The sequence below is a fragment of the Onychomys torridus genome, chromosome 7, assembly GCF_903995425.1.
Source record: "Onychomys torridus chromosome 7, mOncTor1.1, whole genome shotgun sequence".
NCBI classification, from domain to species: Eukaryota; Metazoa; Chordata; class Mammalia; order Rodentia; family Cricetidae; genus Onychomys; species Onychomys torridus.
Genome location: NC_050449.1, coordinates 38,144,073 through 38,158,347, shown reverse-complemented (window position 1 = coordinate 38,158,347; position 14,275 = coordinate 38,144,073). Strand labels below are relative to the sequence as shown.

At 43.3% G+C, this 14,275-nt stretch overlaps 1 protein-coding gene across 1 annotated transcript in view; it reads left to right on the top strand.

Annotated features, from left to right (window-relative positions):
- The first annotated feature begins 902 nt into the window (after positions 1 to 902).
- Arcn1 (archain 1) overlaps positions 903 to 14,275 on the top strand; it is a 29,997-nt gene continuing 16,624 nt past the window's right edge. The window contains exons 1-5 of the mRNA XM_036193298.1: positions 903 to 1,060; positions 9,368 to 9,631; positions 11,329 to 11,508; positions 11,639 to 11,844; positions 13,075 to 13,239. Of these exons, the coding sequence (XP_036049191.1) occupies positions 1,058 to 1,060; positions 9,368 to 9,631; positions 11,329 to 11,508; positions 11,639 to 11,844; positions 13,075 to 13,239 (818 nt within the window). The 5' untranslated portion in view covers positions 903 to 1,057. The remainder of the gene's footprint in view (positions 1,061 to 9,367; positions 9,632 to 11,328; positions 11,509 to 11,638; positions 11,845 to 13,074; positions 13,240 to 14,275) is intronic.

The following is a 14,275-nucleotide window of genomic DNA, read 5'->3' as shown; positions in this document are numbered from 1 at the left end:
AATCTGACATTTTCTACCCGTTTTCAAGATTGATGGGGTTGTAGCATATGTCAGTATTTTATTACTTTTTTTCTTTTTTTACTGTAAAAAAGTTACTGTTTGCTGGCTGGGGGTGGCACATGCCTTTAATCCCTGCACTCAGGAGGCAGAGGCAAGTGGATCTCTGAGTTAGAGGCCAGCCTGGTCTACAAATCGAGTTTCAGAACAACCAGGGCCACACAGAGAAACCTTGTCTGCACGCCGCCCCCCCCAAAAAAGAAAAAAAACCCTTTATTATTGTTGTTTATGTGTGTGTGTGTGTGTGTGTGTGTGTGTGTTCTGACAGTACAAGTGCAGGCACACTACCACACATCTTCGGGGGTTGGAGGACAACTTTCCACCATGCATGTAGGTCCTAGAGATGGACCTCAGGTTGTTAGGCTTAAGGATTGATCCATCTCACTGTCCCTAGATAGTTTTATTTTGATTTTTTTTTGGGGGGGGAGGGGTGTCTCCCAATGTATACCAAGTTGACCTTTAACTCGATACTGGAGCTTAGGCGCCTGGACTTCAACTTTTGATCTTCCTCCTCAGACTCCCGAGAGCTGGGATTACAGGTGAGGAGCCACCATGCCGGCTTTATTACAGTGTTCTAAACATTCTTTATGTATTCTGGATACTAGTCCCTCACGCACACGGATTATTTTATATATTCCATTGAATGGTTTTATGAACTGTAAGAAGCGACATCAAGTAAACGCAGGTGAACACAAAGACAGGACAAAAGGATGATGATCCTTCATGACTGCAGCCAAACTCCCTGCAAGTCCTGGGCTAACGGAGGACTAAGCGTACTGGTGGTACCCAGGAGGTGCCTGCCGGCCCCGCCCCCCGCCCTTTGACCCGCGCCGTTTCCGGTTGGAGACGTGGCTTGGGGCCGCCATCTTGGCAAGAGGCGAAGCGGCGGAGGCTCCTGTCAGGGGCAGCAGGTCCGGAGCGGCCCGAGCTCCGCTTCCCTGGGCCGCAGCCCGAGCCCCAGCGGAGCCAGAGCGCGGTGCGCCCCACCTGCGGCCTCACCATGGTAAGCGCCGAGCCGGGTCCTCTCGCCCTGGCCTCGCCGGCCGGGCCCGACCGCAGGAGCCGCGCCCGGATCCCCGCTGGCGGCCGGGGCTCGGCGCGGCCTCCGGGGGGGGACTCGGGCGAGCTGCCGCGCCCACCAGGCCTCCGCCGGCAGCAGCGCCGCGTCCGCCCGACACTCGGACCCACCCGGGCTGGGGGCTGTCGCCTGGGCCTTCCGCCCTGCGGTCCTGCCGGCTCCCTGCGAGCTCCGGGTCCGCAAGGCTGGGCCTGTCGGCAGCTTCTCGCCGCCGGTCACCACCGCGTCTCTTTCAGCCTTTTTTTTTTTTTTTTTTAAATCGTAAAGGGGAAGTGTAGGTACCACGGAAAGGAGTGACTTGGGACGCGCGTTTGTAGGACCCAGGTGTCCCGAAGCGTCTGTGCTGGGGTAGCGCGTACGTGTGTCATTGGTAGCTGGACAGGTGTGTATAGAACATTGAGAAACGGAGTGACCGACGCAGGGTTTCTGACTTCCAGGAACCTACTACTGTCCGGGTGGCGTGACATGCGTGTGGCATATTGTGCTCGGAGTTCTTGGGTGGGATAGGACGGGTGGGCTGTACTTGGGGACGTGGTAGGTGCCTTCGGAGGCGTTATCTTTATGTACTCACCTGTTACGAGAGAGGAGAACTGAATGTGGACGTGGATGGGAGAAAGCAGAGTTGACTCCACCAGGTCTTGCTTTATCAACTGAAATCTGGATATTCGTGAAATAGAAGAGGTTCTGCGGTTTCCAAGGAGCTAGTAATTTATCTTTTGAAGGTTTTGTTTATTTTTTGTTTTTGAGGTACTTTGAAAGCATACCTAAGACCTAACAGACTAATTTGGTACTTGTCATACTAAGTTCTATTAACCATCTTTCAATAAGAACTTGGTTAGAGGAGAGAATCGTGTTTGGCCTTTAAGCCGTCCGGAAGTTCCTTTTCCAGCCTTAGGTGTATGAATTACATCAAGTGGGTCTGCTTCCCCAGTTGGTATTAGACATAAAATTTCCAGAACCCCATGTACCCACCCCAAGTCCCAACTCCACAAGGTTAATGTTTGTTGTTTTTGTTTGTTCGTATGGTTTTTCCTCTATTTTCAAAGATGTTTTTATTTTGTGTATATGAAGTGTGTTGCTCACATGTATGTCTGTGCACCACCTGCACAGGGTGTTGGATCCCTGGGAACTGGAGTTAGGGACACTTGTGAGCCTCCCTGTGGCTGCAGGGAGTCTAGACCAGGTCCTCTGCAAGCACAAGTGATCTTAACTGCTGAGCATCTCCCCAGCCCCCGTTCTTTAGTTTAGAGAGAGGGTTTCTCACTGTCCACCTGGCTGTTCGGAAATTCACTATGTTGACCAGGCTGACCTCTGCCTTCCCAGCATTGAAATTAAGGTGTACACCACCACTGCTGGCCTGGATAGTGACTTCTTTTATGTTTTGGGGAGTATTCATAGTGTATATTAAAGTGTATTATTTTAATACTAAAATTAGAGCCTTAGGAAACCAAATACAGATAATCTTTATCAAATCTTGTTTATTAAAATGTTCTTGGAACTTTTTAAAATTCATTGATAATTGAGAAATAGGCCGGGTGGTAGTGGCTCACACCTTTAATCCCAGAACTCAAAGACAGAGGCATGTGAATCTATGTGAGTTTGAAGCCAACCTGGTCTATAGATCAAGTTCCAGGACAGCCAAGGCTACATATTGCAGCCCTGGCTGCCTTTTTTGTTTTTTGTTTGTTTGTTTTTTGAGACGAGGTTTCTCTGTGTAGTTTTGGTGCCTGCCCTGGATCTCACTCTACTTTTTTTTTTTTTGAGCTGAGGGTCGAACCCAGGGCCTTGTGCTTGCTAGTTGAGCGCTCTACCACTGAGCTAAATCCCCAACCCTTTCACTCTACTTCTTTAATCCTAGCACTCAGGAGGCAGAGCCAGGCAGGTCTCTGTGAGTTCGAGGCCAGCCTGGTCTACAGAGTGAGCTCCAGGAAAGGTGCAAAGCTACACAGAGAAACCCTGTCTGGAAAAAAATAGAAAAAAACAAAAAACAATAAAAGCGTGCACCACTACCACCCAGCCTGACTGGCTTTTTACGTAGGTGATGGGATTCAAATTCAAGTCCTCATGCCTACAGAGCTTTGAAGCACTCTTATAAATGAGCCATCTTCCCAGCCTGACCCCTACCCCATGTTTTTAATTTTTTTTTTTACATTTGTTTGTTTAGTAGAGCAAGGCAAACTCTTTTAAAATTTCCCTACTCCCCAGCCTTTTGTTTGTTTGTTTGTTTGTTTGTTTAAGATTTATTTATTTATTTGGGTTTTTCGAGACAGGGTTTCTCTGTGTAGCTTTGCGCCTTTCCTGGATCTCACTCTGTAGACCAGGCTGGCCTCGAACTCACAGAGATTCACCTGCCTCTGCCTCCCAGTGCTGGGGTTAAAGGCATGCGCCACCACTGCCCAGGTTAAGATTTATTTTGTGTGTGTGTGTTTTGCCTGCATCCATTTATATGTACCACATGTGTGTCTGGTGCTTGCAGAAGCCAGAAGAGAGTATTGGATCCTTTGAACTGTAGTTAGAATTGTCGTGAGCTGCCATGTGTGTGCTAGGGTATATGAACTTATGCAAGAGCAACAAGCGCCCTTGAGTGCTGAGCATCTCTCCAGCCCCCTAGGGTTTTTTGTTTTGTTTTTTTAAAAAACATTTGTAGAAAACCTAACTTTTACCACCAAGACCCACATGGTAGAATAAAAGAACCAATTCAGTTCACAAATGGTCTGCTGACATCTGCATAACTCATATATACATTTACACAATAAAAAATCAACCCAATAAGCATGGAAGTAGTAGCTCAGTACTAGGTAGAGTGAATGTTTGGATAGAATGTATGGGTGTAAGAGGTTCTTGATTCAATTCCCAGTACCAAAAACAAAACCCAATTAAACAAAAATGATACTTTGGTTTCATGTAAGTTAACTCAGTATTTTAGGGTTATTTCAGTAAGCAATCAAGTGACTTATCTTGGATTATACAATTAGTGGCAGGCAAAACAGAAGCCTAATTATGCAAACTTCCTAATTCAAGGTATTTCCGATCCATATATATATATTTAAAATACATTATAAGTGTGTATGTGTATACCACATGTGTGCAAGTGCCATCTGCAGAGTCCAGCTTAGGGCATCAGATCCCTTGGAACTGAAGTTATGGTGGTTGTGAGCTTTCTAATGCAGGTGCTGGGGAACCAAACTCAGGTCCTCTGGAAAGAGCAGCTATTGCTTTCAATGATTGAGCCATATCTCCAGCCAGTGATACATGTATTAAACCTGTACAGAGTATAGTGAAACCATGTAAACTTGTAAGTTGTTTGAGTTATGTGTGGTGATATACACCTTTAATTCTAACTTTGCAGAGGCAGACCTAAATGGTGAGTTCCAGGCTAGCCAGGGCTACACAGTGAGACCTTGTCTTAAAATAAATGGTTTGGTCTGCCAAACAATTATTTTCTCTTTAGGATGTTTATGTAAATGTGGATACCAGAGGATCTTGCTCTTTCTTTTAATTGAGGCCGGCCTCACATAGATAAGGCTGGTCTTGAACTCCTGTTTTTCTGTTTTTGTTGTTTGTTTTATTTTGTTTTTCAAGACAAGGTTTCTTTGGTAGCCTTGGCTGTCCTAGAACTTGCTCTATAGACCAGGCTGGCCTGAAACCCACAGAAATCTGCCTGCCTCTGCCTCCCAAGTGCTGAGATTAAAGGGATGGACCACCACTACTAGGCTTAAAAAGCTTTTGAGAGTCATAGTTATTTATTCTTTTTTATTATGTGTGTGAACGTTTTGCTTCACATGCATGCTTGGTGTCTGGATGAAAGGCAGAACAGGATATCTGGTTCCCTAGAACTGGAGTTACAGATGGTTGTTCATTGCTGCGTGAATGCTAGGAATAGAACCCAGGTTCTCTGCAAGAGCAGTAAGTGCTCTTCCTGCTGAACTACTGAACTGTTGCCAGTTGTGGTAGCATGCCTTTAATTCCAGCAGGCAGTTCTCTATGAGTTCCTGTGATCATGTGAGTTTCAGGCCAGCCAGAGCTACATAGTGAGACTCTAATGAAAATCACGGTAGGAGAATTTACCTTTTAATATACGCTCTATTTCAGTGGTTGCTAAACTTCAGTAAATGTGTATATGAAGAGAAGCATTCCTGTGTTGAGGCATTTAAGAAGTCGTGTTAATTTTGCAGAGGATAAATTTATCTTGTTTAGAGATGACCTTTCTAGCTATATTAGTATTGGAGACCATGTCACCTGCATGGAACCCTGCAACTTGTATCCTAGATGTTTTGAGGTTTATCTACATTTAGTATAGGGAACTTTGATCCTGCTTCAGTAGTCGAATTTGCTTATATCTGGTTAAGGGAATGACTCAAATAGAGTCTCAGTGTTTTACTGCTTGAAATATTATTTTACCCTATGTAGTTGGACATTTCTCTCCTGTCCGCTAGTTCCCAAATAACCACTCAGAGGCTTAATATTTACTTATTAATGTTTGACTGATAGCTAAGACTTGTTATTAGCTAACTCTTACACTTACACCATATTTCTTATCAATGCTTCACCACATGGCTCATGGCTTGTCACCTCATTTTCTTTTTTTCTTTTCTTTTCTTTTTTTTTTTTTTTTTAAGATTTATTTATTATGTATTCAGTGTTCTGCCTGCAGGCCAGAAGAGGGCACCAGATCTTTTTACAGATGGTTGTGAGCCACCATGTGGTTGCTGGGGATTGAACTCAGGACCTCTGGAAGAGCAGCCAGTGCTCTTAACCTCTGAGCCATCTCTCCAGCCTGTCACCTTGTTTTCTACACGTCCAGCTTTCTCTGCATCTGGCTGGCTGGCAGGAAGGCATCTCTTCTGACTCTGCCCTTCCTCTTCCCAGAGACCTTTGTGTCTGGCTGTCCTGCCTATATTTCCTGCCTGGCTACTGGCCTGTCAGTTTTTTATTAACCAATGAGACTAATACATATTCACAGTGTACTGAAGGATTATTCCACAGCAGCTCTAGCAAGTTTTTGTATGTTTTTGAGATAGAGTTCCTCTGTGTAGCCCTGGAACTCGATATGTTGACCAGGCCGGCCCCAAACTCACAAAGATCTGCCTGGCTCTGCCTCCCAAATGCTGGGATTAAAGGTATGTGCTACCGCTGCCCTGGCCACTACTGATTTTTTGTTTGTTTTGGGACAGGGTCTCTCTCTTTTTAAATTATTCTATGTGTATGGGCGTTTTGGCTGCCTGTATGTGTGTACCATGTACATGGCCAGAAGAAGATAAGGCCGGAAGAGAGTTATCAGATACCTTAGAAGTGGAGTTATAGAGAGCTGTGAACTACCATGTGGGTCCTGGGAATTGAACATGGGTCCTCTAGAAGAGTAGCTAGTGCTCTTAACCACTGAGATATCTAGTGTAATAATAATAGGTATAAAATAAATCATGACATTGTGGCACGTACAGGTTATCTCAGCTTTCAGGAAGCAGAGGCAGGAGGATGGAAAGTTACATACCAGTCACAGCTACATAAGGAGACCTTCTCTAAACACAACAAAGCAGAACAACAAAACAACAGGCTGGGAATGTAGTGGTAAAACACTTAGCCTTGGGTACCACCGAGCTGATAAGGTAAATTCAGTGTAGGGTTAATAGAATCAGAGATGCAGAACTGTGTTAATCCCGTAAATCTAGCTTTTTCTAAACTTGTTTTTACTTGAGAAGTGGAGCAGATGATAGCTCTTGAGATTTCACATGAGAAAAATGCATAGTGTTCCTTAAAGTACATCAGTAAAAATAGGGATTTGTTTGGTGGAGGGATCTTATTTGTGCTGGATATAGATGAAATACTTTACAATATGAATTGATGATGCATTTGTCTAATTATTCTTTGTCGGGATAAGAACCTGAATGATCAGAGTAGCTGTGGACAAGCCACCAGTGACCTCCTATCTCTTCTGTTCCTCCATCAAAAAGGGCTGAGATCCTCTCTCGGCCCCACCTTATTACTTCCTGTCTCCTATCTGTCCTCAGTCCTCTAAAATCTCTGTATTTAATTTTGGTTAGCTATTGGTTAGCTCTGCCCTCTGCAGTCAAAATATCACAACAAATTGTCTTTTGGGATTTGGAGGGGGTTATTTTGTTTCGTTTGAAACAGGATCTCTATGTAACCCCCGGCTGTCCTGTAACCTGATACATAGTCCAGACTGGTCTTGATCTCTATCTACCTGCCTCTGTCTCTTGAGTGCTGGAACTAAAAGTATGCACCACCACACCTGGCTCAATATGAATTGTTTTATTCTGCTGCTTAAAAATAAGCATGATAGTAATTCTCTTCCAGATACCTTAACTTTAACTAGCTAACTTCTCTCTCTCTCTCTCTCTCTCTCTCTCTCTCTCTCTCTCTCTCTCTCTCTGAGATGATCTCTTGTAGCATACACTGGCCTTGAACTCTGTGTAGAACAGGATGACCTTGTGCTTCTAATTCTCCTGCCTCTAGGTGCTGGGGTTGGATCATGTGTTCTCTCTGGATACTGTGGCCTTATATACTGATTACAAAACTATTATTAATACATTGAAACTGAATGGATGCACACCGGTAATCCCAGCTGCTTTGAAGAAGTAGCATTAGTTTGAAGGCATCCAGGAAATTTAGAAAGACCCTGTAATAAAATAAAATAAGATGAAAACTTTAAAATAGACAAGATGCTGGGGATATATAACATGCTTGCCTATTATGCTAGAGGCATAATAGGGTTAGTTTTCAGTACTGAGAGATGGAAGCGTTGCCACTGTGAAGATAATTGTTTAAATTGACTGACAGTTATTTTTCAAATTGTTTATCTGTAATGGACAGGTTTCCTTAAAGTTGAGAAGTTTAACCAGGTTTGTTGTTCAAAGACTATATCCTAACAGTGAGTCTTCCCAGATGTGTCCGTCTTTGTTGTTGCTTGTGTGAACTCTTAGATCCCTAGCCCAAAGAGGCCGTTAGACCACGGCTTGGCTTTCCTGCCCCTCTCACTGGCATTTGAGTCTGCTCTTCCTTCTGCATTTGTTGTGTTAAATAGATGGAGATGTCAGAAGGGTTGTTGGGTTTTAATCATTGCTCAGTGTCAAAACGGAGGTGAAACACCTGGTTATGTAGATTTTTACTTCACAGCTTGTTTGCATGTCTAGAAGGTGAACAGGATGGGAAAGCTAATCAAAGGACATATCAACTCAGACTTAATAAAATAAATTGGTGTCATATTCCAAGTAAAAATGAAAAGGAAGCTCAGGGGCTTCTCATGCACCCCTGTGTTTCCTTTGGCCGAGACAGGTATCTAGCCTAAGCTGAGTACCAAGTGGGAATTAGGCATGTGCCACCATGCTCAGGTGGTGCTCTTATAACCCTTTCATCTGCCTCCCTGGACTTCTGCTTTGATACGGAGAGCTCTATACTTTTTAAGAAAGTTTTGATCTGTTGCGTATGGTGGTGCCAAAGCAGAGTGCAACCCAGCTCTGAGTGATAATTGACTCACAGTGTGAGTATAAAGGGCTGATGAGATGGCTCAGCTGGTGCAGATACTTGCCGCCGTGACTGCCACCTGAGTTTGATCCCTGGAACCCATAGTGGAGGGAGAGAACTGACTCCCTCAAGGTGTCTTCTGGCCTCCACACAGGTGCGCTCTGTGACATGTGCACACCCACACATACACATGATCAATCAATCAATATAAATAATGACTGGAGAAAATGCTCCATGTGTATTTGTGTGTAGTGCTGGTGGAGTAACCTGCTTTTTGCACATTCGCATTCTAGGCAAAAGTTAGGGTTTTTTTTAACTAATTTTTTTTTTTTTTTTTTTAATTTTAAGCCGGGCAGTGGTGGCATACACCTTTAATCACAGCGTTTGGGAGGCAGAGACAGGCGTATCTCTGTGAGTTCGAGGCCAGCCTGATCTACAAAGTGAGATCCAAGACAGCCAGAACTGTTACACAGAGAAACCCTGTCTCGAAAAAATTAAAAAATAAAAAAAAAAAAAAAACTGTTTTTTAAATTTTACATATATTATGGAATAATTGCTTCATTTTCTTCTACCTTAACTTTGTCTTATAAATCTCATGATGTAATTAAAGAAACAGTGAAGTCTGGTTTGAAAGTATTCTAACAATAGTCATGTCACTGAATGGGCTAGAGTATGGAAGCTCTCCTGAAGGGCTGAGAAAGCAAACGGAAAAAGAAGTAGAGTACTTACTTATGCGTATGTTCTTGGCAGGTGCTGTTGGCAGCGGCAGTCTGCACGAAAGCAGGAAAGGCTATTGTTTCTCGACAGTTCGTGGAGATGACCCGCACTCGGATTGAGGGTTTATTAGCAGCTTTTCCAAAACTCATGAACACTGGAAAACAACATACTTTTGTTGAAACAGAGAGTGTAAGATATGTCTACCAACCTATGGAGAAACTGTACATGGTATTGATCACTACCAAAAACAGCAATATTTTAGAAGATTTGGAGACTTTAAGGCTCTTCTCAAGAGTGGTAAGAGGCCTGTAATACTGGATTCCACTTTGTGTTGTTTTACATTGAAAGTAGCTTTGACTTTAAAATAGCTGATTGTAACATTTGTGAACTCTGTACCCCTACCCACATCTTAACAACTTACCAATGCAATTCCTTTTCTTAAAAAAAAAAAAAAATGCTTGCTGCCGGGCGGTGGTGGCACACTCCTTTAATTCGGTGGATCTCTGTGAGTTGGAGGCCAGCCTGGGCTACCAAGTGAGTTCCAGGAAAAAGGCACAAAGCTACACAGAGAAACCCTGTCTCGAAAAACAAAACAAACAAACAAAAAAATGCTTGCTTGTTCGCTCCTTCCTTCCTTCCTTTTGCAGTGCTGGAGCCTTGTACGTTCTAGGCAAGCACTCTTGTCATTGAGCTACACCCCATCCCATACAGCTTTTTATTCATTTGCAGCCACTTGTTGGGTATCTTCCTAGGCTTTAAGTATTCCAGAAGAGAATGCACAATCCTTCTTTCATATCCCAGCTCTTTTTTTTTTTTTTTAATTGGTTTTATTTTATGTGCATTGGTGTGAGGGTGTCAGATCCCTTGGAATTGGAGTTACAGACAGTTGTGAGCTACCATGTGGGTGCTGGGAATTGAACCCTGGTCCTCTGAAAGAGCAGCCAGTGCTCTTTAACTGCTGGGCCATCTCTCCGGTCCCTCATATCCCCCAGTTCTTAACTAATTTAATATGTCTGTGTTTCAGAAACTTGCTTGAACCCTCATCCTCCTGTGTATGTGTGTCTGTCTGTCTGTAGGTGTGTAGACAGGGTCTCACTATGTACCTCTGGCTGGCCTGGAGCTCTCTGTGGTAGACCAGGTCAGAGCTCATAAAAATCTGCATGCCTCCTGTGTGCCAGAATTAAAGGTATGCAGGACCGTGCCCAGATTTGGAAATGTTTTTAGATTGACTACTGATACAAATAAACATGAGCACCCTAAGACTTTATGCCAAAGTCTAGTTTAAGTTTTTTAAATTTTATGTGTGTGGTGTTTTGTTTTGTATGTATGTGTATGATATACATATGATATATATGCTTGGTGCTCAGGAAATTTGGAAGAGGGCATCAGGTCCCCTGGAACTAGAGTTGAGATCTGCCACCTGGATGCTGAGAATCGAACCTGGTTCTTGTAAGAGCACCCGGTACTCTTAACCACTGAACCATCTCTGTAGCTCCTAAAGTCTTAATTTAAAGGAAAGACTAGAAGCTAAGAAAGGATTGAGGTTTCTGTTTGATTTTTAAGTGATTTATTTTTTATTTTATGTGCATTGGTGTTTTGCCTCCATGTGCATCTTGTGTGAAAGTGTCAGATCCCCTGTAGTTACAGCAGTTGTTAGCTGCCATGTGGGTGCTGGGGGTTGAACCCAAGTCCTCTGGAAAAGCAGACAGTGCTCTTAGCTGCTGAGCCGTCTCCAGTCCCATTGTTTTGTCTTGTTAGTTGAGGAGGTTTTTTGTTTGTTTGTTTGTTTGTTTGTTTGTTTGGAGACAGATTTCATGTAGTCTGGGCAGGTCTTAACTTGCTGTGTAGCTGAAGATGACCATGAACTCTTGATCCTCCTTCCTCCATCTCCCAAGTGCTAAGTTTGTTTTTGATATGTATGTTTAAAAGATAAGACTTGGAAACATAGCTGATATGAAATTAATACTTTGTTTTCTGTTACTGTCCATTATTAGATTCCTGAATATTGCCGCGCCTTAGAAGAAAATGAAATATCTGAGCACTGTTTTGATTTGATTTTTGCTTTTGATGAAATTGTTGCCCTGGGATATAGGGAGAATGTTAACTTGGCACAGATCAGAACCTTCACAGAAATGGATTCTCATGAGGAGAAAGTGTTCAGAGCAGTCAGAGAGGTAAGTGAGGACTTCTGAGACCGCCAGTTGAGTGATCTTTCTCTTTGCCTTCACTAATGTGACCTTGCTGGTTTGGCTTGCTAATGTAGACTGTACTGAAAACTACATACAAGTATGTCTTGTTCCATAGACTCAAGAACGTGAAGCCAAGGCTGAGATGCGGCGTAAAGCAAAGGAATTACAACAGGCCCGAAGAGATGCAGAGAGACAGGGCAAAAAGGCACCAGGATTTGGGGGGTTTGGTAGTTCTGCAGTGTCTGGAGGCAGCACAGCAGCCATGATCACAGAGACGATCATTGAAGCTGATAAACCGAAAGTGGCGCCTGCACCAGCCAGGTATGGTACCCTAGGGGGCAGGGGAGGCTCTGTATGTGCGTGCTTTGTGGGAGTGATGTTTGGTTTCTGAGTTGGCTGTAAATAATGAGAGACTTAATGAAGTAAGCTGTGATACTAGATTTGGAGACATAAAATAAAAGATAGGCATAAAAGAGACATCTGTGCTATTTAAAAGAAAGTTGTACAAATTATGCCATGATTTTCTCATTCCTTGTGACAGTTGTCTTATTTGAGGACGGAGGGGGTTTTAATGGTTTGTAGAATGTGGATTTTTTTTTTTTTCTTTTTTTCTTTTGTTTTTTTTTTTTTTGAGACAAAGTTGCTCTGTGTAACAGTCCTAGCTGTGTTGGAGCTCACTTTGTAGACCAGGCTGGCCTGGAACTCACAGAGATCCACCTGCCTCTGCCTCCCAGGAACTGGGATTAAAGGCATGTGCCACCACCATCCAGCCTGGAGTTTTCTTTTTAAAGATTATTTTGCATGTATGACTTTTTTGCCCGAATATATGTATGTTCATATTCTTGCCTGGTAATTTGAGAGTCCAAAGAGGGTGTCAAATCATCTTGAACTGGAGTTATAGACAGGTATGAGAAGCCTTATGTGTACTGGGAATGGAGCCCAAGTCCTCTGCAAGAGCAGTAGGTGCTCTTAGAATATCAATTTAAAAAATAAAATAGATTTTTTTTTTTAAAAGTCTGTATGCCTGCATGTAGTATGTATGTGCACCATATGGCTGCCTGGTGCCCACACAGGTCAGGAGAGTACATTAGTACTAGAGTTAGAGATGATTGTGAGCCACATGTGTGTGCTGGAAACCAAACCTGGGACCTCTTTAAGAGCAAGTGCTCTTGACCTTTGAGCCATCTCTCTAGCACTAGAATATGGTTTTTCAGTCTTAAATGTTTAAGAAGTATCTCTGGGCTGCCTGAAATTACATGCAAAATTTTTTTGTGTATAGTCATATTTATCTGCTTGGAAGATGCTGATTTCATCAGATCATTTATGATTTTAAAATTATACCTTTGGTATTGGGTACTTGATGCTTACATATTAATAATGGCTGTCCATTTGTGCAGGTTTATTTTACACCATCGGTGTGCTGGTTCAGGCTTTCCTCCTCCGGTCTTCACATTCCTTCAGAGGAATCTTTCTGGTAGAAGGCTATTAACTAATGTTTGGGGCTTTTTGTATTTTTATCATGTATGTACTTGTTTTGTACTCTTCTCTTAGACCTTCAGGCCCCAGCAAAGCTTTGAAACTTGGAGCCAAAGGAAAGGAAGTAGATAACTTTGTGGATAAACTGAAATCTGAAGGTGAAACTATTATGTCTTCTAACATGGGGAAACGTGCCTCGGAAGCAACCAAAGTGCATGCTCCACCCATTAACATGGAAAGGTAATAATGACTACTTCTTCAAAAACAAACAATGTAATTTTTATGAATTGTCTCTTTAGCTGGGTGGTGGTGACAGTGGTGGTGCACGCCTTCATCCCAGCACTTGGGAGGCAGAGGCAGGCAGAGCTCTGAGTTCTAGGCGAGCCAGAACTGTAACACAGAGAAACCTTGTCTCAAGGGGAAAAAAAATTGTCTATTTAAAAATTTATTATTGTTTTTGTTGTTGATATTATGTTTCTCTTCAAGACAGAGTTTCACTTTGTAGCCCTTGCTGGCCTGGAACTCAACTGTGTAGACCAGGCTGGCCTACAAGAGGCTAGAAGTGTTAGATCTCCCTGGAGCTGGAGTTACAGGTGTTAGCATTTAGGCATCTGTACTGGCCTGCACTAAAGTTCCTGACAGGATACATCCTCAGCTGCAGCCACTAAGAGCACCCCCTGTGCATATTCATTACGTTTCCTTATAAAAGGAGGGCCTTGCCCACCTCCCATCCCTCCCTTCCTTTGCTTTTGTCCCCAGGGACCTGTCTCTGCCCCTTTACCCCCCTCCCCTCAGTAAACCTCCCACATGGGCCCTGTTGTATGGTTTGACGACTTCTCGCCACTTTTAAAATACAACAGGTGGTTGTGAGCTAACCTGATGTGGGTGCTGGGACTCTCCTCTAGAAGAGCAGTGTTTGGTTGTTGTTGTTGTTGTTGTTGTTGTTGTGTGTGTGTGTGTGTGTGTGTGTGTGTGTGTGTGTGTGTGTGTGTAGCTGAGGATCAAACCCCGGGCCTTGAGCTTGAGCTTGCTAGGCAAGCACTCTACCACTGAGCTAAATCCCCAAACCCCAGTATGTGTTCTTTACATAAGCTGAGTACGCTGTTTGCCACTGGCTGGGCTGCATACTTTCTAGTTGTATATTTTTGTGCCTTTTAACTTTCATTGATTTAATTTTTTGTTGTTGTTTTGTGTTTTTTGTTTGTTTGTTTGTTTGTTTGTTTGTTTGTTTTTGGAGACAGGGTTTCTCTGTGTAGCTTTGCGCCTTTCCTGGAAC